The sequence below is a fragment of the Gossypium hirsutum genome, chromosome A12 (assembly GCF_007990345.1).
Source record: "Gossypium hirsutum isolate 1008001.06 chromosome A12, Gossypium_hirsutum_v2.1, whole genome shotgun sequence".
In the NCBI taxonomy this organism is placed as follows: domain Eukaryota; kingdom Viridiplantae; phylum Streptophyta; class Magnoliopsida; order Malvales; family Malvaceae; genus Gossypium; species Gossypium hirsutum.
In genome coordinates this window covers 104,764,167-104,784,975 of record NC_053435.1, presented here as the reverse complement: position 1 = coordinate 104,784,975, position 20,809 = coordinate 104,764,167, and the positions used below count along the sequence as shown (strand labels likewise).

The 20,809-nt window shown below is 35.6% G+C and overlaps 2 protein-coding genes, 1 non-coding gene and 1 pseudogene across 8 annotated transcripts; all 4 read left to right on the top strand.

Moving 5' to 3' along the window:
- Nucleotides 1–276: 276 nt before the first annotated feature.
- Nucleotides 277–8,161, top strand: LOC107894108 (photosystem II CP47 reaction center protein-like; annotated as a pseudogene).
- Nucleotides 8,162–8,996: 835 nt separating this feature from the next.
- Nucleotides 8,997–16,799, top strand: LOC107894105 (kinesin-like protein KIN-14J). 5 transcript variants are annotated; one of them, XM_016819311.2, is made up of 22 exons: nt 8,997–9,289; nt 9,773–9,831; nt 10,034–10,181; nt 10,261–10,418; nt 10,562–10,660; nt 11,163–11,366; nt 11,467–11,550; nt 11,716–11,793; nt 11,890–11,982; nt 12,078–12,107; nt 12,861–13,202; nt 13,278–13,359; nt 13,473–13,568; nt 13,638–13,817; nt 13,947–14,053; nt 14,144–14,322; nt 14,561–14,725; nt 14,815–15,068; nt 15,206–15,369; nt 15,516–16,057; nt 16,216–16,316; nt 16,481–16,799. In XM_016819311.2, the coding sequence occupies exons 3-21, from the start codon at nt 10,094–10,096 to the stop codon at nt 16,277–16,279; spliced, it is 3,009 nt and encodes a 1,002-aa protein (XP_016674800.1). In that variant the 5' UTR covers nt 8,997–9,289; nt 9,773–9,831; nt 10,034–10,093; the 3' UTR covers nt 16,280–16,316; nt 16,481–16,799. The 5 variants fall into 5 exon arrangements, with proteins under 5 accessions (XP_016674800.1, XP_016674801.1, XP_040939495.1 ...); XM_016819312.2 differs by having other exon boundaries at nt 16,216–16,320; XM_016819314.2 differs by having other exon boundaries at nt 8,999–9,289; nt 15,254–15,369.
- Nucleotides 16,800–17,406: 607 nt separating this feature from the next.
- On the top strand, nt 17,407–17,480 carry TRNAV-CAC (transfer RNA valine (anticodon CAC)). Its single transcript has one exon. It is a non-coding gene; the product is annotated as a tRNA-Val (tRNA).
- Nucleotides 17,481–17,889: 409 nt separating this feature from the next.
- On the top strand, nt 17,890–20,733 carry LOC107894109 (PHD finger protein MALE STERILITY 1). 2 transcript variants are annotated; one of them, XM_016819322.2, is made up of 3 exons: nt 17,890–18,444; nt 18,874–19,162; nt 19,262–20,733. In XM_016819322.2, the coding sequence occupies exons 1-3, from the start codon at nt 17,982–17,984 to the stop codon at nt 20,622–20,624; spliced, it is 2,115 nt and encodes a 704-aa protein (XP_016674811.1). In that variant the 5' UTR covers nt 17,890–17,981; the 3' UTR covers nt 20,625–20,733. The 2 variants fall into 2 exon arrangements, with proteins under 2 accessions (XP_016674811.1, XP_040939497.1); XM_041083563.1 differs by having other exon boundaries at nt 17,893–18,207.
- The last annotated feature ends 76 nt before the right edge of the window (nt 20,734–20,809 follow it).

The window sequence follows — 20,809 nt, the reverse complement described above, 5'->3', positions numbered from 1 at the left end:
GACAGAATGAATGAAAGAGAATTCTTACCAATAGGTCCTTTGAATGATGAACAAATAGGGATACGTTCATTCATAAAAAATAGGATCAACCCCATTGCGTATTGATACTTATCGGGTATAGAATAGATCTGCTTCTCTTTTTTCTTCTGAGCCGAATTCTTCCCTTAATTACTAGTGGAATAGAACAAATATTAATCCTTTCTCCGAAAGAATCCACCCAAAAGGGGAGGTATTCCAATGCAATAAAGTTACATAGTGTCTATTTTTCGTTGATAAAGGGGTATTTCCATGGGTTTGCCTTGGTATCGTGTTCATACTGTCGTATTGAATGATCCCGGTCGCTTGCTTTCTGTTCATATAATGCATACGGCTCTGGTTGCTGGTTGGGCCGGTTCAATGGCTCTATATGAATTAGCCGTTTTTGATCCCTCCGATCTCGTTCTTGATCCAATGTGGAGACAATGTATGTTCGTTATACCCTTCATGACTCGTTTAGGAATAACCAATTCATGGGGCAGTTGGAGTATTACGGGGGGACTATAACAAATCCGGGTATTTGGAGTTACGAAGGTGTGGCCGGAGCACATATTGTGTTTTTGGCTTGTACTTCTTGGCAGCTATCTAGCATTGGGTATATTGGGATCTAGAAATTTTTTGTGATGAGCGCACAGGAAAACCTTCTTTGGATTTGCCCAAGATTTTTGGAATTCATTTATTTCTCTCAGGAGTGGCTTGCTTTGGCTTTGGCGCATTTCATGTAACAGGATTGTATGGTCCTGGAATATGGGTGTCGGACCCTTATGGACTAACTGGCAAGGTCTAACCTGTAAATCCGGCGTGGGGCGTGGAAGGTTTTGATCCTTTTGTTCCGGGAGGAATAGCCTCTCATCATATTGCAGCAGGGACATTGGGCATATTAGCGGGCTTATTCCATCTTAGTGTCCGCCCGCCCCAACGTTTATACAAAGGATTACGTATGGGAAATATTGAAACCATCCTTTCCAGTAGTATAGCTGCTGTCTTTTTTGCAGCTTTTGTTGTTGCCGGAACTATGTGGTATGGTTCAGCAACTACCCCCATCGAATTATTTGGTCCTACTCGTTATCAATGGGATCAAGTATACTTCCAGCAAGAAATATATCGAAGGGTTAGTGCTGGGTTAGCCGAAAATCAAAGTTTATCAGAAGCTTGGTCTAAAATTCCTGAAAAATTAGCTTTTTATGATTACATTGGCAATAATCCGGCAAAAGGAGGATTATTCAGAGCGGGTTCAATGGACAACGGGGATGGAATAGCCGTTGGGTGGTTAGGGCACCCTATCTTTAGAGATAAAGACGGGCGTGAACTTTTTGTACGTCGTATGCCTACTTTTTTTGAAACATTTTCGGTTGTTTTGGTAGACGGAGACGGAATTGTTAGAGCAGATGTCCCTTTTAGAAGGGCAGAATCAAAGTATAGTGTCGAACAAGTAGGTGTAACTGTTGAGTTCTATGGCGGCGAACTCAATGGAGTGAGTTATAGTGATCCTGCTACTGTGAAAAAATATGCTAGACGTGCTCAATTGGGTGAAATTTTTGAATTAGATCGTGCTACTTTGAAATCCGATGGTGTTTTTCGTAGCAGTCCGAGGGGTTGGTTTACTTTTGGGCATGCTTCGTTTGCCTTGCTTTTCTTCTTCGGACACATTTGGCATGGTGCTAGAACCCTGTTCAGAGATGTTTTTGCCGGTATTGATCCAGATTTGGATGCTCAAGTGGAATTTGGAGCATTCCAAAAACTTGGAGATCCAACTACAAGAAGACAAGTAGTCTGATGCAAGATTGCTTTGTTATTTTTTGCTTCTACTTCTATTTGTGATTTGCCATAGGCTGCTGGAAAAATCTTGATTTAAATCGCTGCCTTTTCTTTGATTCTTGTTCTTTCTTTATTCGGGAGATGATTCCAAATAAACAGGTACGTAAGCTATAATTGTAAACCACGATCGAATTTATGGAAGCATTGGTTTATACATTCCTCTTAGTATCTACTCTAGGGATAATTTTTTTCGCTATCTTTTTTCGAGAACCGCCTAAAATTCTAACTAAAAAATGAAATGATTTTTCATTATCTCAATTGAAGTAATGAGCCTCCCAATATTGGGAGGCTCATTACTTCAATTAGTCCCTGTGTTCCTCGAATGGATCTCTTAATTGTTGAGAGGGTTGCCCAAAAGCAGTATATAAGGCATACCCAGTAAAACTTACAAGTAAACCAGATATAGAGATGGCGACTAAGGTTGCTGTTTCCATTATTATATAATTTCAAGATCACAATGGGTTTATGATAAGATTGTTTATTTACAGCGGAATGATATACAAAGTCAACAGATCTCACTGAATACAAAATAAGATTTATGGCTACACAAACCGTTGAGGGTAGTTCTAGATATGGTCCAAGACGAACTGTTGTAGGGGATTTTTTGAAACCATTGAATTCGGAATATGGTAAGGTAGCCCCTGGATGGGGAACGACTCCTTTGATGGGTGTCGCAATGGCTTTATTTGCGATATTCTTATCTATTATTTTAGAGATTTATAATTATTCCATTTTACTGGATGGAATTTCAATGAATTAGATTCACAAGAATCACGAAGCCTCGCGTTTCAATAAAAAATTGAAACTTTTAGTTCTCGGATTTTTTAGCCCCATTCTATTTCGGTGGTTCGACCGCGAAATTTATTTGTTTCTGTATTTCCGGAATATGAGTGTGTGACTTGTTATAATTGATCCTATTGATAGTACAGAAAATGGGTCTGTCATCTTAATCGAGATAGTTTTATCCCGTCGGATAGTCATTCTAGTATCTGGAGCACGGAATATATGAAATGGATCACAAAGTATTTGAACTATGATTCATACTTAATATTCAAACCTCGCGGCCGGACTCAAAAAAAATTCAAAGAAAGAGTTATATTATTTATAAATCGAAAGATTTTTTATTCTTTCAAACTCTCATTTAGTTTATGCTTATTTTGATCAAAGGACAAACCTTTCTTTTCTTTGTATTTTTATTTATTATATCTATTCTATTGATTGAATAAGTGATGATCCAATGGTTCTTACTCAAAGAATCTTTGGACTTAGTTTGAAGGTTTTATTGAATCATCGCGGTTTGGTATGAATCTGAAGTTTCAATTGATTCATAGGGTCTTAACAAGAGAATTCCTATCAAAAAGAAAGAAAACAAGAATAAAGCCACATTTCATACAAAGAACAAATCAAAGCAAAGAAAAAGAAATAAGTAGGTAAATAGAAGATTCAAGAGGCCTGTAACGATCAACATAAAGACGACTGCGCCGACTTGATTTTTTGGCATTATAATTACAACTACAAAAAAAGCTTTCGGATTTTCACTCTTTTGTGTCTTCAGATAAAATTGAATGAAAAGATTAAGAAGTTTCAAACTTTCTATTCCATATCCGTTTCAGCTAATACTTGGGTGTTTTTGTTTGAGCTGTACGAGATGAAATTCTCATATACGGTTCTCGGGGGGGGGTCCTCTTGGTTTACCTATCTCAATAAAGTCTATGATTGGTTCGAAGAGCGCCTCGAAATTCAGGCGATTGTAGATGATATAACTAGTAAATATGTTCCTCCTTATGTTAACATATTTTATTGTCTAGGAGGAATTACGCTTACTTGTTTTGTGGTACAAGTAGCTACAGGATTTGCTATGACTTTTTACTATCGTCCAACCGTTACTGAGGCTTTTCCTTCTGTTCAATACATAATGACTGAAGCTAACTTTGGTTGGTTAATCCGATCAGTTCATCGATGGTCGGCAAGTATGATGGTCTTAATGATGATCCTGCACGTATTTCGTGTCTATCTCACTGGTGGTTTTAAAAAACCTCGCGAATTAACTTGGGTTACAGGCGTGGTTCTGGGTGTGTTGACCGCATCTTTTGGCGTAACAGGTTATTCCTTACCTCGGGACCAAATTGGTTATTGGGCAGTCAAAATCGTAATAGGCGTTCCGGAAGCTATTCCGGTAATAGGATCGCCTTTGGTAGAGTTATTACGTGGAAGTGCTAGTGTGGGACAATCCACTTTGACCCGTTTTTATAGTTTACACACTTTTGTATTACCCCTTCTTACTGCTGTATTTATGTTAATGCATTTCCTAATGATACGTAAGCAAGGCATTTCTGGTCCTTTATAGAGAATATAGACCATAGCTATATTGTAACCAATAATTTATCTTATTACTTGGGGGAGGAACAATAGTATTTCATTGCTACAAATATGGATTATTGAAAAAAAAAAGATATGTATTTGGATATTTCCTTTCAACTACAACAATATTCTAGTATTTATTTGATATGACATGAATAGTTGAAGGGAATTCCCCGAAGAGAAAATGGATTATGGGAGTGTGTGACTTGAACTATTGATTGGGCCGTGCAGAAATATGCCTTTATCTGCTACATTGGAATTCACAACCAAATGTGTCTTTGTTTCAACCACCGTGTAAGCCCCATACAAAGGATAGGCTGGTTCGCTTGAAGAGAATCTTTTCTATGATCAGACCTGACGATGTTGTGTATAAATAGGGCTCCGTAAGATCCAGTAGAATAAGTGATTTGGCATAATCAAAATTAGATTTTAGTTTTTTTTTTACTTTCTTATCTTAATAGTATGAAAATGCATTCATTTCTTCTGCATCGACCCGATTTAATTATACTATCGGAGTGAAACAAGGGATCTAAAGAAGAGCAAAGGCTAGACTATATTAGTAACAAGTAAATCCTCTGTATGTAAAAAATCTCGATATATTTTTGGGATAAAGGTGAATCGCAAGGCCTAAGACGACCCATAAAGCACTTGATCACGATCAATTTTGTACGCCTACTTGGGTATTGAGCATTTACCTGTAAAAATGAAATTCCTTGGAATGTATAATTGCAACTCCGTAAAATGGAATCGGGTAACTTTTTTCTTACATATGGAACCATTCATATATGTGGGGATAACATATAGATTTATTTTAAACATATAGAATATAGATTTATTTTATAGGTATCCATTTGTATCCATTTGATTCGATTGACTTTTGCTTGAGCCGAATGATGAAAAATTATCATGTCCGGTTCCTTTGGGGGATGGATCTAGAAAAATTCACCTATCCTAATAACAAAAAAACCTGACTTGAACGATCCTGTATTAAGAGCTAAATTAGCTAAAGGTATGGGTCATAATTATTATGGGGAACCCGCATGGCCCAATGATCTTTTATATATTTTTCCAGTAGTAATTCTCGGTACTATTGCTTGTAACGTGGGCTTAGCGGTTCTAGAACCTTCAATGATTGGTGAACCCGCGGATCCATTTGCAACTCATTTGGAAATATTACCTGAATGGTATTTCTTTCCTGTATTTCAAATACTTCGTACAGTACCCAACAAGTTATTGGGTGTTCTTTTAATGGTTTCAGTACCCGCGGGATTATTAACAGTACCGTTTTTGGAAAATGTTAATAAATTCCAAAATCCATTTCGTCGTCCAGTAGCGACAACCGTTTTTTTGATTGGTACTGCAGTAGCCCTTTGGTTGGGTATTGGAGCAACATTACCGATTGATAAATCCCTAACTTTAGGTCTTTTTTAAATTGAATCAATTAAAAAAATATCATGATGTGCGTATCTAGGGAGTAGTCACTTCAAAGGCAAAGTGAATTCTCCCTAGATACATTTATTCAATTCTGGTCCGAATCTATGGATTGTGCTGAAGGTTCAAAATCCATTGGATTAAAAATTTTGATAAATCAATTTCGAAATGCTTTTTCTACTTCTTTTCTAGAATGCCCAATATTTGTTTTACATCTTCTATGCGAAAGTGTTCAATTTTCATAAGGTCTTCTCGACTGTTATTCAAAAGGTCCAATAATGTATGTATATTGGACTTTTTGAGACAATTATAGATCCTGGGAGGCAATTCTGATTGGTCAATAAAAATATATTTCAATGCTATTTCTTTTTTCTTTTTTGTTAGTTTAACTAATCTATCATGAAACGGAAAAAAAGGTAAAGTAACATCGTGTTGATTGTTTTCTAAATGTAAGTTTTCTTCTTCCGTATGTAGAAAAGGAATAAATAAATCAATCAAATTGCGAGAAGCTTCATGAAGTGCTTCTTTCGGAGTTAAACTTCCATTTGTCCATATTTCTAGAAAAAGTATCTCCTGTTTTTCATTATCATTCCCATAACAATGAATACTATGATTCGCATTTCGAACAGGCATGAATACAGCATCTATAGGATAACTTCCGTCGTGAAAGTTCTTTGGCGTTTTTATACCGTATCCTCTATTTCTCTCGATTTGTAATCCAATACACAAATCAATCGGTTCGGTTAGGCTGGCTACATGCTGTGTATTATCAACGATTTCCACAGAAGGTGGTAAGATGATGTCTTGAGCAGTTACATATCCGGGACCCTTGGCACAAATAAAGGCGTTACGAGTTCCATACAAATTCCCTCTCAATACAATTTCTTTCAAATTCATTAAAATTTCATGGACTGATTCTTGAATACCTACTATGGTAGAATATTCGTGGGGTATTTTCTCAGATTTTGCACGTGTAATGCATGTTCCTTCTAGTTCTCCAAGCAAAGCTCTTCGCATCGCAATGCCTATTGTGTCGGCTTGGCCTTTCATAAGTGGAGACAGAATAAAGCGTCCATAATAAAGGCGCTTACTATTTGTTCTTGATTCAACACACTTCCACTGTCGTGTTCGAGTCGAAGTAGAGACTTTTACTTTCTCTCGAACCATAGTAATATTATTTTATTTAATCAGATCATTGAATCATTTATTTCTCTTGAAATCTCTTTAGTGTTTATTTCTACACACGCCTTTTTTTAGGAGGTCTACAGCCATTATGTGGCATAGGGGTTACATCCCGTACGAAACTTAATAGTATACCACTTCTACGAATAGCTCGTAATGCTGCATCTCTTCCGAGACTAGGACCCTTTATCATAACTTCCGCTCGTTGCATACCTTGGTCTACTACTGCTCGAATAGCATTTCCCGCTGCGGTTTGAGCAGCAAAAGGGGTCCCCCTTCTTGTACCCTTGAATCCACAAGTGCCGGCGGAGGATCAAGAGATTACCCGACCCCGTACATCTGTAACAGTAACAATGGTATTGTTGAAACTTGCTTGAACATGAATAACTCCTTTTGGTATTCTATGTGCACTTTTCCGTGCACTACTGTGCCCATTCTTACGTGAACCAACTTTTGGTATAGGTTTTGCCATATTTTATCATTTCATAAAGATAAGTCAGAGATATATGGATATATCCATTTCATGTCAAAACAGATCTTCTATTTTTATTTGTTTATCGCTTTCTTTAAGATTAGTTTCTTTTCTTTCAGGAGTTCTTTTTAGAATAGAAAGATTATCCTTGTCTTTGTTTATGTCTCGGGTTAAAACAAATTATGATAATTTGTCCCCTCCTACGGATTAGGCGACATTTTTCACAAATTTTACGAACGGAAGCCCTTATTTTCATAGTTGTTATTCCTTAAATTTTTCCGAATTCGCTTATTGGAAGAAAATAAGTTTCTTGAAATTTGAATTGGATCCCCCCGAAAGAAATCTTGAAGTTGAAAAAACTACCTAATCGTTCGAATCCTTGTTGCGAAGTCTATAAATTATACGCCCCCCTGGTTGAATCATAAGCACTTACTTCACTTTTGTTGACTCTATCCCACGTTGGTAAAACTCTCCCGAAACATAACCTAAAATCAGATTTTCATTATCTAAAGGAATCCAGAGTGGGAGTGATTTACTAATTAAATTAAACCTTCATGAATCCATTTTTTTGTTCTTTTATTCCAGGTAAAACTTCCTTGACGTATCAACTACCGTAGGGCAGGAGGAGTTCTATTAGACAACCCGTGCTTTTTTCTTTTTTTTTTGCACAAATGGAGAGTTTCGGATACAATTCGTATACCGGACAGATTACCATATAGAACACAAAATTTCTCCACCGATTCCTTCTAGTCGAGCCTCCCGGTCTGTCATTATACCCCGAGAAGTAGAAAGAATTACAATCCCCATCCCGCCTAAAATCCTAGGAATTTGTTGATAGTTAGAATAGATTCGTAGACCTGGTCGACTGATCCGTCGTAAATTTAAAATAGTTCTATGTGGTCCTTTTCTATTCCGTCTATGTCGTAGGGTTAAAACCAAAAAATATTTGTTGCGTTCCCGATGTTTCCTTACGTTATCGATAAAACCTAAATCAGGCTTTCTAGGAGCAGACAAACCAATCAAAAAACCACAATTTTAAGTTATTAAATTTTTTTTTCTTTAAATAAAAAATCTTATTATAAAGATAATTATGACATTAAATATTTTTTATAGAATATGTATGAAAAAAATAATATGCATGAAATAACAATCTACTTTGCACATAAAAAATTTATGTAATAAATTTATCTTCCAGTTAATTAAGTTAAAATATGTCATAAGTTCTACTTTTCGTAAATTTTGGAATTTAGTTCGTATATTCTTTTAGGAACTATTTCTTCTATTTTTCAGAAATTAAAATCCAAATCAATTGTTAACATTGATAAAATAATTTTGTTAAATTCACATTTATCACAATGCTATTCTTTTAGTTACATAATTATTAAGTGAGTTTTTTTTTTTATTTCAAAATGCCACGCCAACAAATTTAACAAAAAATATTTTAACAATTTGAAATCTGGAAAATAAAATACTAATTTCTAGAAAATAAAAACACAAGGACTAAATTCTAGACTTGTAAAGTGTTCAAGGACCTATGAAAGATTTTAATCAAATTATTAAGAAAGTCACAAGAGCAGAAACCAAACGTATGAAGGCGGGAACTTTACTCCAAAGTCACTCAATTAAAACAAAAAGACAAATAAATTTAAAAACGTTCGTTATTATTATTAAAAACAAAAACACACAAAATCAAGCCAAAGAGAAAATTTAGAATTACACTCTCGAACACTTAGCCTTCCACTTTCCAACGCAACAAAAAGTTTCCTGCCTTACCATTATTTTCTATTTGTTCCTTTGCCGAGTACAAAAGTAAATACAAAAAGCTTGGGCGGTTCGAGATTTCGAAATCCGCTTTGGTTTTCATTTTAATTCTGTGTTTAATGTTGGAAAACAGTTTTTCTTTTCTTTTTTTTTTTCTTCTGAGCTGTCAAATGCGTAGATCAGTTGGATCTTCAAGACCTTGCTCCAGGCTTATGTTAGAATCCTCAGGTTCGTGCTTTACCTTACTTTCTGTTAATACATGTTATTTTTCTGTAGAATTTTTTTTAATCTGAATGGGTTTCAATTCTTTTCTATATAGTTTTTCTCAGTTTTTTTTTTAAATAATTGGTTAAGAAACTATACTGAGCATCGATAATTCAACATGATGTTTGGAAATTATGTTTGGTTGCTAAGAAAACGGTGAAGAGTTTTTCCTTTTCTTTTTTCCTGAATTTTATTGTTTGTTCGAGAACTATTACTCTTAAGGCTAGTTTAGCTTTTGTTGTTGGAGTTGAAGATTGCTTTGAAAAAATGACGTTGATTTGGCTTCAAAGCACTTTCTAGAAACATTTTGGATAGCAAAAAGAATTGTTAGCATTGCTTTTGGCTGCTTAGTAGAGTGGTTTTATGACGTTCACTTTATTCAGATGAAGTGTGAGAAAAAAAAAGAATCTCTATCCTAATATTTTTTTCTTTTAAAATTTTGAACAGCTTCGTTCCTTCACATTCCGCCAGACCGCCACAAAACAAAGGCTTGATATTGAAAATGAGTAATATTTTTTTCTTTCTCTTAGTTTCCATCTTAATGCGAGCTAAATTTGTTGAAAACTAAAATTTCATTTACAGTTATCATAAAGTTCCAAAGTACTATTACATAATGTGTCTTTGCCTTTTGCATTTAACTGTGAATAAATTAGTAATGCAATATATATCTACCTTTTCACTAAGATAAATGTTATTATTCCCTTTTAGGACTGGTTCCTGTGGTAAGAGATCTTTGAGAAGTCACTGGACTTTAAACTAATAAGCAAGATGAGGGGAAATAGTACAGCTAACGGCTCAAATGGAACTCATGATGTAGATATTGAACAAATGGAAAGTTTTGAAGGCCTAATTAGTGGTAAACAATAAAATGTCATAGCCCTTTCAATATTTTTACTTATCTTCCTATATTAAACTTTGAGTCTTGATTTTGCTAGGTGACTGGCTGTCTTCATTGGTGAACTGGTTAAATGGCATGCTTCCTGATTTAAGGTTGCCTTTGGATGCAACTGAAGAGGAGCTCAGACAGTATTTGATTGATGGAACCATCTTTTGTACTATTTTGAACAAGCTGCGTCCCAGTTCTGCTGAAATGGTTCGATCACTCTTTTTTAATACTTTGTTTTGTGTTTTCTTCAATTTAATTCACTTTTTTCTTTTAGAGTTAATTTTGCTTGTTTGCATCTTTTTCTGGATGTTGTACTTCACTATCTAAGCATGTTTCTTCTCCAATTTCAGGATGGTGGTTCCAAATGTGGCTCTGTAAATGTCAAGAGGTTTCTGATGGCTATGGATGAAATGGGGCTGCCCAGCTTTGAATTATCCGACATAGAGCAGGTACCAATAGAATTGGAGGTAGTCTTTTCTGTAAACGATCATAGAAAACGGGTTGCCTACAAATTGATCTTAGCTTGTGCACTGTAAGGAGTAAGCTAAGGTTGGGTCAGGTCTGGGTGAATTTTGGTACAATTCTGTTTGGTATGTACCTAGTAAAAGTGAATCTTGGTACTCTTCGTTTTGGTGATACATCAATTGCTGTGAAAAGTATGAGTGAGTTAGCATGTAATCTTCCTATTTCAAAGTTCAGACCCTTGATCTCAATTCTGGACTGTTTCTTGGTTGGAGCAAATCTTCTTTTAAAATTTTAGATGGATCTGGTCATTTTATCATGGAACGAAAACCTCTATCTGGTTTAAGGTGTATGATGTACCACTCTTTTTCCCCAGAATGAACTATCCTAGTTGACTGGCCTTGGCTATGAACATAGTCAAAGTTTAAGTTACAGAGTCTGCTGCCATTTTCTTTTTACCTTCCTGTTAATATTTTGGAATATACACAGGGCCATATGATGCCAGTTTTACAGTGCCTTAAGACACTTAGAGTATGTGTCAATTCTAATGGTGAGGCCAATAACATCCAAAATCCTTCAAGGAAGACATGGAATCTTTCCGGTGAATTTGAAAGCATCCAATTGAAGCAAGGATATAATGCTGATCTTTCTGATGCAACAATTTTGGAATTAATGAAACCAAGCAGTTTGGAAGTAAGACCCTGGACTCCTTCCATGCATGTATCTGTATTGAATTAGATTCTTGATATGAACTCTTAGTTTAATGCATGCTCTTGCTTTTACTGTTGCACAGAATGCCTCGACTCAGTCACTATTCAGTATGTTGTACCAGATTATGGATGGAAGTATTGAAAGAAATAAGAGAGATTTGCCTCATGTATGGCATTCAGATTATATGCATATTCTGTATTTCCTTATCATGCATGGATACTTTTCCGCTTGTTTTCGTTTTCTGACACTGCTCTTCATTAACTGTATTTCATTTCTTCCTAGTACCCTTTTTTTCTTTTTTTTTGATTTCCTAATGTTGCTTTTTTCTCAGTATGTGGCATGTCTGTTGAGAAAGATTGTAGAAGAGATAGAGTGGCGAGTTTCAACTCGTGCAGAAAACTTGAAAAATGTAAATTGCGTTGGAACTTTTTCCCTCTTACAGAATGTTTTCTAATATACTGTGCATGAATAATGGATATTTATATTCTTGAAAAACTCCCTACAGCAAAACAACCTCTATAGGGCTCGGGAGGAAAAGTACCAGTCAAGAATAAGAGAATTTGAGACCCTAGTAAAGGGAACTCTGGAGGAAAATAAGGTATTTGACAATTAGTTTAGGTTATGTGTGTTATTTTTTTTCGCCTTTTGTTGTTTCCCATCTAAATAATTCTGGAACTGTTCTGTTTGCCGCAGGTTGCTTTAAACAAGCTACAGCATATAAAGGTGTGATTCTTATGTCTCTTTTACTTAATTTATGGCTTACTGTTATTCTTAATTTCTTCTAGTTATGTGCATTTAATTTTCTAAAGACTCCCATTGACATAATATTCTATCGGTTTCATGTATTTTCATCTTTCATATACCAGAAACTCAAAATTGCACCTAATTCTTCGAATTGCTCAACTTATATTTACTATTGTTTAAATTTCCTAGAAGGACAACATACTTTTTCTTTGCATGTTATTTCCACTTATATCTTGTATGAAATTCAACTAGTGATCAGGAGTGATTCATTGATACTAGGGAACTTGATAGTTAAAACTTTCTTGTGAAGGAATAGCACTTCAGTTTAAAAAGAAAATTTGATGGATGATTTAGTTTGTATTATTTAATTTAGAAAATTTATAATAGGTTTGTTCTAATCTATCTAAAAAGAAATGATTTTGGGTCTTTTGCTTAAGTACTTGCCTTGAGCTGTGATACTTTTATGTTAGCTTAAATGCTTAATAAGGCAGGCTTTTGGAACTCCAGACTACAATTTAGAGAAGCCTAAATTTGTTCCGTTTGGTTGAAGTCAAGCTAAGATTGACATGGCCAAAATTTGACTAAATAGTTTATTTTTAATTTTCATTGACAGCCTGAATACCATACCACTTTGTGGTGCTTTGCAAGGAATTGTTGTTTTTATACCAAAAGACAGATTTTTTCCATAGGCATTTTTATATAATTGCTTTGCATGTTTCTTGAGAATTGCAGATTGAAAAGAGCAAAGTGGAGGAGATGGGTAACGTTGAAAAGCAGAACTTGCTTCAGCTTAAGAAGAACAATATTCAGAATGACCTTGAGATTTCTAGGCTAAGAAAGGAACTAGAAAGCAGCAAAGAGATGCATGAAAGGCATTGTCTACAACTGGAAGCTCAGGCTGAGGGTACCAAAGCGGTGTTAGAAGTGAAGTTAAAAGAACTTGAGAGTCTTCTAACTGATTCAAAGAAAAAAGCAGATGATCTTCAGTCATTTTCTGAATCCACACAAAAGAGATGGAAAAGTAGGGAGTGCAGTTATCAGAGCTTCATTGATCAACAATTCGGGGCTTTAAAAGTTTGTTCTGTTGCCATGTTCCTTCAATCTGATGTTCATGGATGGCCCTCTAACACGAAGTTTTACACTGTTTAGGGATTGAGGGAAATATCTAAGTTCATCAAGCGTGAAGCGCTAAAGACAAAAAAGAGCCACTCAGAGGAACTTAATCACTTAGGTAGTGTTGGTTTTTCTGGCTGTTCTTTTGGCTTGGTATGCCATCTAGATTTCATGTTCTTTTTATGTTGGGTTTGAACCATTTCTCATTGTGTGAACCCTTTCCTCAAGTAGGAAAAAAGCTTAAAGGACTTGTAGATGCTGCCAGGAATTATCATTTGACTCTTGCTGAAAACAGAATATTGTACAATGAGATTCAGGATCTGAAAGGTATATTGTATATCTTAGTTGTTTGGGCTTTGTTGCCAAGCAGCTGAATTAATTTCTTGTTTTGTATAGGAAATATTAGAGTCTATTGTAGGATAAGGCCATTTCTTCCAGGGCAAAGCAAGAAACAAACAACAATAGAATATATTGGCGAGAATGGTGAACTGGTTGTTTCAAATCCCTTAAAGCAAAGAAAGGATGCTCATAGACTCTTCAGGTTTAACAAGGTCTTCAGTCCAGCAACTAATCAAGGTTTTAAATTTTTGTAACTTTCTTCCTTGTCAATAATCAATTTCATTGCTTAATTGCTACATTGTCTTAGCCATGATATTCAATACTGCACCTTATATGTGTACACTCTTCAATTTGGTACGTCTTCAGAGGAGGTATATTTAGACACCCAACCATTGATTCGATCTGTTCTCGACGGGTACAATGTTTGCATATTTGCTTATGGTCAAACTGGCTCAGGAAAAACTTATACAATGGTTAGTTACTTATTAACATCTTTCCATTTGAAATATGTAGTCTATTTTAAACTTATATGCTAAATCTTATACATTTTTTTCTCTTTCCAGAGTGGACCCAATGTGTCTTCTAAAGAAGATTGGGGAGTCAATTATAGAGCACTGAATGATCTTTTCCAAACCTCTCAAAGCAGGAAAAGTTCCATTATATATGAAGTTGGTGTTCAAATGATTGAGATATATAATGAACAAGTTCGTGATCTACTTGTCAATGACAGTTCTCAAAGAAGATATCCTTTAGTTTAATCTTTTGGATCTCATTTGTTCTTTAATTTCTCAGTTCTGGTCTGAAAATTTGGTTTCATAACTTATCTTTTACCAAAATTTATCATTATGTTACCTTCCTGATTTACAAACCAGCCATCCTCATTCTTAATTTTATGTATTTGGTCTCATAGTTACGCGTTATTCTTTTTCACTTTTTTCCTGTTTTAAATATATATTTTTTGTTTCCTTTGACTTGCACACACTTGGGATTTGGAGCACCAGCCAACCAAATGGGTTAGCTGTCCCTGAAGCAAGCATGCATTCTGTAAAATCAACCACTGAAGTTTTGGAATTGATGAATATTGGTTTAAGGAATAGGGCTGTTGGCTCTACAGCACTAAATGAGAGGAGTAGCAGATCCCATAGGTTATAGTTTCACTTACTATTTTGTATCTAATATGTCTTGTTATTTGGAGTTCTGTGCCTAATGGGTTTCAGTAAATTACTATGTGCAGTGTTCTCACAGTTCATGTCTGTGGCACGGAAATAAAGACTAATGCTGTTTTGCATGGTAGTTTACATTTGGTGGATCTTGCTGGCAGTGAGTGGGTAGATCGTTCTGAAGCAACTGGAGATAGGCTTAGGGAGGCACAACATATAAACAAATCTCTTTCTGCTCTTGGAGACGTTATCTTTGCTCTGGCACAAAAGAATGCTCACGTACCATATAGAAATAGCAAACTGACTCAAGTTCTCCAGAGTTCTCTGGGTAATTTCATTTCTCAAATTTTAATTTCGCTAGTGTGGCTTCACAGATCATTCTGCCCAATAATATTTTACATATTTTAAATGATCTTTTATTTTATCTTGCTGACATTGTCCTTGTTTCATAATATCAAACTTTAGGTGGTAAGGCAAAAACACTTACGTTTGTGCACCTTAATCCTGATGCAGATTCGTATTCTGAAACCATAAGTACCTTGAAATTTGCTCAGAGGGTTTCTGGCGTTGAGTTAGGTACTCCACAGACACACAGAGAAGGGAGAGATATCAAAGAACTTATGGAACAAGTAACCGTCTTTTCTCATTGCCCCCTTTTCCCAGAAGTTAATGTAGCATATGTGTTGGAACCAAGTAGCAATTGTTAGTACACAATGGAAATATTCTCTGTTTAATAATCTGCCATTTCATTTCTGAACTACTATTTATCTTGTAGGTTGCATTCCTCAAAGAAACCATCACTAAGAAAGATCAGGAGATTGAGCGTTTGCAGTTACTTAAGGGTAATGGCAATGGTATTAAGCATGGTATGAGCTCACTTAGGGGACACTCTAGGGGGAATCCTCAACAAAGCCAGAGCCTCTCTAGACAGCAAAGCTTGGAAAATTATGAGAAAACAGCCTCTGATGTGGACAAGTGCTCAGTTAACGGTGATAAGCATTCTGAAGCTGGCTCTCATTGGTCGGTAGATGACTCAAAGCTTAATAATGAATCTTCTGCTCAGACAAACCTTGCAGGAACAGATTTGGGTCAAAATACCAATGATGATATTGAACTCTTGGCCTTTAGAGATGGAAATTCGGAGGAGAGATTATGTGATACATCTGATGGTGATCTACCAATGGGTGGTAACCAAACTGATGGCTCAATCTGTAGTGCTGTACAGTTGACTCTTTTCCCAGAACCATCCAAATCTTCTGATAAACAGGAGAAGGTTGGCAAATCAGACAAAGCTGAAAAATCGGATAATACAAGGAAGTGAGTATCCTTCAATTCCTTCAGCTTTTATTGAGTAGGATTTTTGTTCTGGATTGAGTTCTAGGATTTAGTTTGTAATCAACTATTTTCTGGATCCTGGAAACTAAAAGTGCTTATAATTTCCTGAAAGTAGTATCTAATAAGTTGCTTGAAAATAGGTCCACCATCCCACCAAAGCTTCCACAGCTGTCCCAGAAGGTGGTGCAAACACACGCCACTTGATTGTCGATGTTAATAAACTCCTCAAAGGTTTTACCAAGTAGGTAAAATTTAAATGGTATTCTATATTTGAACTGTTTTATTTGCCATTTTCTCATTATGTTAATTATTTGGCCTTGGTGCTTGAGCACCATCGGCACCAGCTAGCCTTGGTCCTCTTCTTTTCATGTTCTTACTGTTTGGCTTTCTTGCAATGCCAATTAGGTGCTAAGGAAATTACTGCTGCAAGCACTGGCAGTTCTTTGACTAAGCCCCTGAAACGACGATAGTGATTCAAATGTATGATTATAACTTAGATGGTAGTAGAAATCTGAGTCAGCCTAATCTATAATTATAGTTACAGCTTTACTATGTTTTTATTGCCTGGAGGTTGTTAGTAGCTTCCATTTACGTTATTGGAAGGTAAATTTAGAGAATTAACAGTTCACTTGTAACACAATACAGATGTAAGGGGTCATCTTCACTTGGATTCGCATCATCTTGTTTGTATATGTGTCTAAATAGGCCAAGAATTCTTAGTTAATATTTTAATTTTAAAATTTTAAGAATTATCTATGCATTTTAGGCTAATACCATATATATTAGTTGAGAAGAAAACGCCAACCATTTATTTCATTTGATATTTTTCTCAACTATTTTCTTCTCAACTCAAATGCAGTGGCTTTTCTGGAAAATTATTTAATACATTATCAGTAAAGTTTTTTAGATTTCATAAACAGATTGAATGTATGACAAATATATTATAAGTGTAGTAAAAAATAAAAAAATTAATTATATAAATAAATGTGACTTGTTACACTCTCAATCCACTTGTGAACCAAAAAATTTCACTAGCAGTATATTAAATAATTATCATTTTATTTTATTGCTTTTCATAGTAGTATGAAAATATATTTTAAACTAGTTTAGGGATTATTACCCATCATATTATTTTTATTAATTAGACTTTTTATATGTTAGCCGATTATTATGTTATTTGCTAATCTCATTTGCAATTTATAATAATTTATTGTTGTATCAAAGAAAGCAAAATGAATAACTATAAAAATATCAGAAAGGATCGGGAACACTAATATGAGAAGATCAAATGAAGTTGAAAAGCTCAACTGCTCGATCACGTCATCAAAGAAGTCTGGATGGTGTAGTTGGTTATCATGCTAGTCTCACACACTAGAGGTCCCCAGTTCGAACCCGGGCTCAGACATTTTTCCCCCGTTCTGTAAAAAAAAAGGACAAATTAATTACAACATGACAAAACCTTCAAAATCCCATTTCCTTTCAGAATTGATATAATATCAACTATATAACAATAAATCATTTGTCTGAAAAGAAACATCTTCCTATCTACTTCCAACAACAAAAAAATGAGATTCTAGAACAAGGGGTATTTCTATTATAATATATACATATATATTTGTCTCTCAAACAACTTTGAATATTATCGATAAATGGAAAGGTGTAGCAATTTCTTAATTACATAAAGTAGTACAAAATTCCAACCTCTATTTCTGTTGAGAAAAAACTCAAAACTGGAAAGGGTAGTTAGCGAAGTAATATGGTGTTTATGTTATGGGAATCCTTAAAAGATAGAATCAACAACTTAACATGTTCCAGCTGAACCATAAAATTTGTCGGAACAAACAGAGCTGCAATTACATGATTCAAGCGTGGCACCATTTTAAAATCCCTTTGGCGATTGATTTGCATGGAGGGTTTTATGTTTTTCAAACAATTCATGCAGATAGTGAATCATCTCCAAATTTATTTCCCCAGCACAACCTGTGTGAACCCAAGCAGCTGTATATCAAAGGATGTAACCCCATACCTTTGCTTTCCCACAAGCTTCAAAAAAATGTCATCATATTTGGATTTGGGTGGTTGTAGGAAGAGAAGAAGAGGAGGAGAAAGGGTTTTCAAGTTCAAAACCTTTGGTGAGAATGGTTGTCCAGTTGAGTTTGATGGGTCATTTAGGGATAATGTCAAAGCAATTGTTGAATATGGGCATTTAGAGATTAATCTCTGCAGCAATGGGGTTTTTAGCTGGTCTTTTCAGCTTGAAGTCCATCGTCATCCTCCTTTGCATGTAGTGTTGTTTATTGTTGAAGAACAAATCCAGGCATCTTCATTATCATCTATCAACCTTCATTGCAAGCATTGTCAATATGTTGGTGAAGTCTAAACTCCCATTTCCATCATGTTTGCCGGGAAAATTACCATAGAGTTAGCTTGCATTTTGCTTCTTTTATTTAAAAGATTGGTAAATTTCCTATGCATTAGATTAAAGAGTAAATTGGTCATTTTTGTTAAAAATTTCATTTATTTGTGTTGTTCGAAACTAGTATAATTGACGAAATAATCCGATAGTGACACATGGCATACCATGTGTACCAATTTTTAATAATAGAGATGAATGATATTTTTAACATAAAGATCAATTTGCTCTTTAATCTAACGTACAATAACTAGTTTATACATTTTTGAGTAAAAAAAAACCTAAAATACAATCTGACTCTTACTACAAAAAATTCTATGATACTTTTACCCATGTTTGCTTTATTTGTTTGTTAGTGATTTTTTTTTTTGTTGATATAGCACAGGCTGGGGGCACCATATGATGTGCAATAAGAAGTATCATTTTCTGCTACCATCTAAAGACACTGTAGCTGCTTGTTTCAACTGTGATGAAACCAGCTTTGATGACCCAAATCCAGAGAAGGGTAAGTTCAATTTAGTGGAATTAAAAGGCCATATAATGCACGGTGTGTTTCATTCTAATGGATTTGGGCATTTACTATGTGTCAATGGCATGGAGATGGGTTCGGATCAATTGGCTGGATATCAGATTATGGAATTCTGGGATCGTTTATGTACTGGTTTGCAAGCCAGGTTAGCTTGTTTCTTGATTTACAAGTTATAATTCAAATCCCCCCCCCATTTGATTAGAGCATATTCCAACATTTTTTTTACCATGCATGATTTTCTTAGGAAAGTGAGTTTAAATGATACCTCAAAGAAACGAGGTATGGAATTGAGGCTGCTTTATGGAGTAGCATATGGTCATCCCTGGTTCGGTCGTTGGGGATACAAATTCGGACGAGGATGTTATGGCGTAAACCAACCGATTTATCAAAAAGCCATTGAAGCAATCCAGGGGATACCTTTGTGCTTGCTAAATCATCATCTCAGCATTTCAAATAATGACATTTCTGTCATTTTCTCTAGGTATCAAGCATTGTCTGACCATTCCATGGTGACCCTCGGTGACCTGTTTCATTTCATGTTGGAGTTGAGGTCAAGACTTCCAAAAGAAAATTCGATTGATTCATGTAACCCTTCAACAGTAGAGACTAACTGCAGATGGTCACCGAAGAGAGTTGAAGCGGCCACTCGGGTGATCGTTGAAGCTCTAAAAAAGGCCGAGTTCAGGTGGGTTTCGAGGCAAGAAGTAAGGGATGCTGCAAGAGCTTATATTGGTGACACAGGGTTGCTAGATTTCGTTCTCAAATCACTTGGGAATCACATAGTGGGGAACTACTTGGTTCGTCGTTGCTTAAATCCAGTAACTAAAGTGCTAGAATATTGCTTGGAAGATATTTCCACTGTGTTTCCCAACTCTGAAGCCCTCATTATAAACAATTCAAAAGCAAAGCCTAGATGTAAGATCACAAAGGTTCAACTAATGAAGGACATTGCATATTTATACAGGCATATCCTGAAAGATCAAAAGGCAACATTGAGTACAGGGGTTTTTTCAGCAATACCGATGGCAACCCGGATAATTCTCGACACTAAATTCCTTGTTAAAGAATATACGGAAGAGCTTTCCATGAAGGGCAACTCGAACTGCTCGAATGGGAAAACATTCAAGCTCTTGTGTACAGTTATATCGAGAAGCGATGAGATAGATGAAGCGTTGATGAAGCCGTTGCCCCCATACGAGTGTGTATGTTTAAAAGAAAACGCTACGTTTGATGAGCTCAAACAAGAGGTGGAGAAGAATTTCAGGGAAGTGTATTGGAGGCTGAGGAATTTCGTTGTGGAAACAATAGTGAATTTGAGTGTGAAGGGATCGGATTTGGTAATGGGGTCAGTCGAAATGGGTCAGAAACTTGTTTTCATTGGCAGCAACGAAGATCAGATAGGGATGGACGACGGTGGTGGGTCAGGGATTGTGGATTGCCTTTGTGGAGCTAAAGAGGATGATGGTGAAAGGTTGATATCGTGTGATATTTGTGAAGTTTGGCAACATACAAGGTGTGTTAGGATTCCAAATAATGAAGAAATCCCACATGTTTTCCTCTGCAAACAATGTGAGGAAAAGATTGTGTTCTTGTCTTCTTTACCCTAAAATCAACCATACGGATACATGTTCCTTAAGAATAGTTTATATAAGCTTTGTTATCATGCTTGGCTAATGCCAATGCCCCTTTAAATAATATAAAAAATGGGTTGTAATAGTGATGAACCATCACATTATTTTCAAACATGTGAACCACAATAAACAAAGCTTGCACACAAATTGCATTAGGTAAG

What these genes read in the sequence shown, in the direction of transcription:
- LOC107894109 (XM_016819322.2), top strand. Translation starts at nt 17,982, where the DNA reads ATGGAGGGTTTTATGTTTTTCAAACAATTCATGCAGATAGTGAATCAT. An exon ending in CAAGCATTGTCAATATGTTG is followed by an intron (nt 18,445 to 18,873) that starts GTGAAGTCTAAA and finishes GATATAGCACAG; the next exon opens with GCTGGGGGCACCATATGATG. An exon ending in TGTACTGGTTTGCAAGCCAG is followed by an intron (nt 19,163 to 19,261) that starts GTTAGCTTGTTT and finishes TGATTTTCTTAG; the next exon opens with GAAAGTGAGTTTAAATGATA.
- LOC107894105 (XM_041083561.1), top strand. Translation starts at nt 10,094, where the DNA reads ATGAGGGGAAATAGTACAGCTAACGGCTCAAATGGAACTCATGATGTA. An exon ending in CAGGAAAAACTTATACAATG is followed by an intron (nt 14,054 to 14,143) that starts GTTAGTTACTTA and finishes TTCTCTTTCCAG; the next exon opens with AGTGGACCCAATGTGTCTTC. An exon ending in TCAAAGAACTTATGGAACAA is followed by an intron (nt 15,370 to 15,515) that starts GTAACCGTCTTT and finishes TTTATCTTGTAG; the next exon opens with GTTGCATTCCTCAAAGAAAC.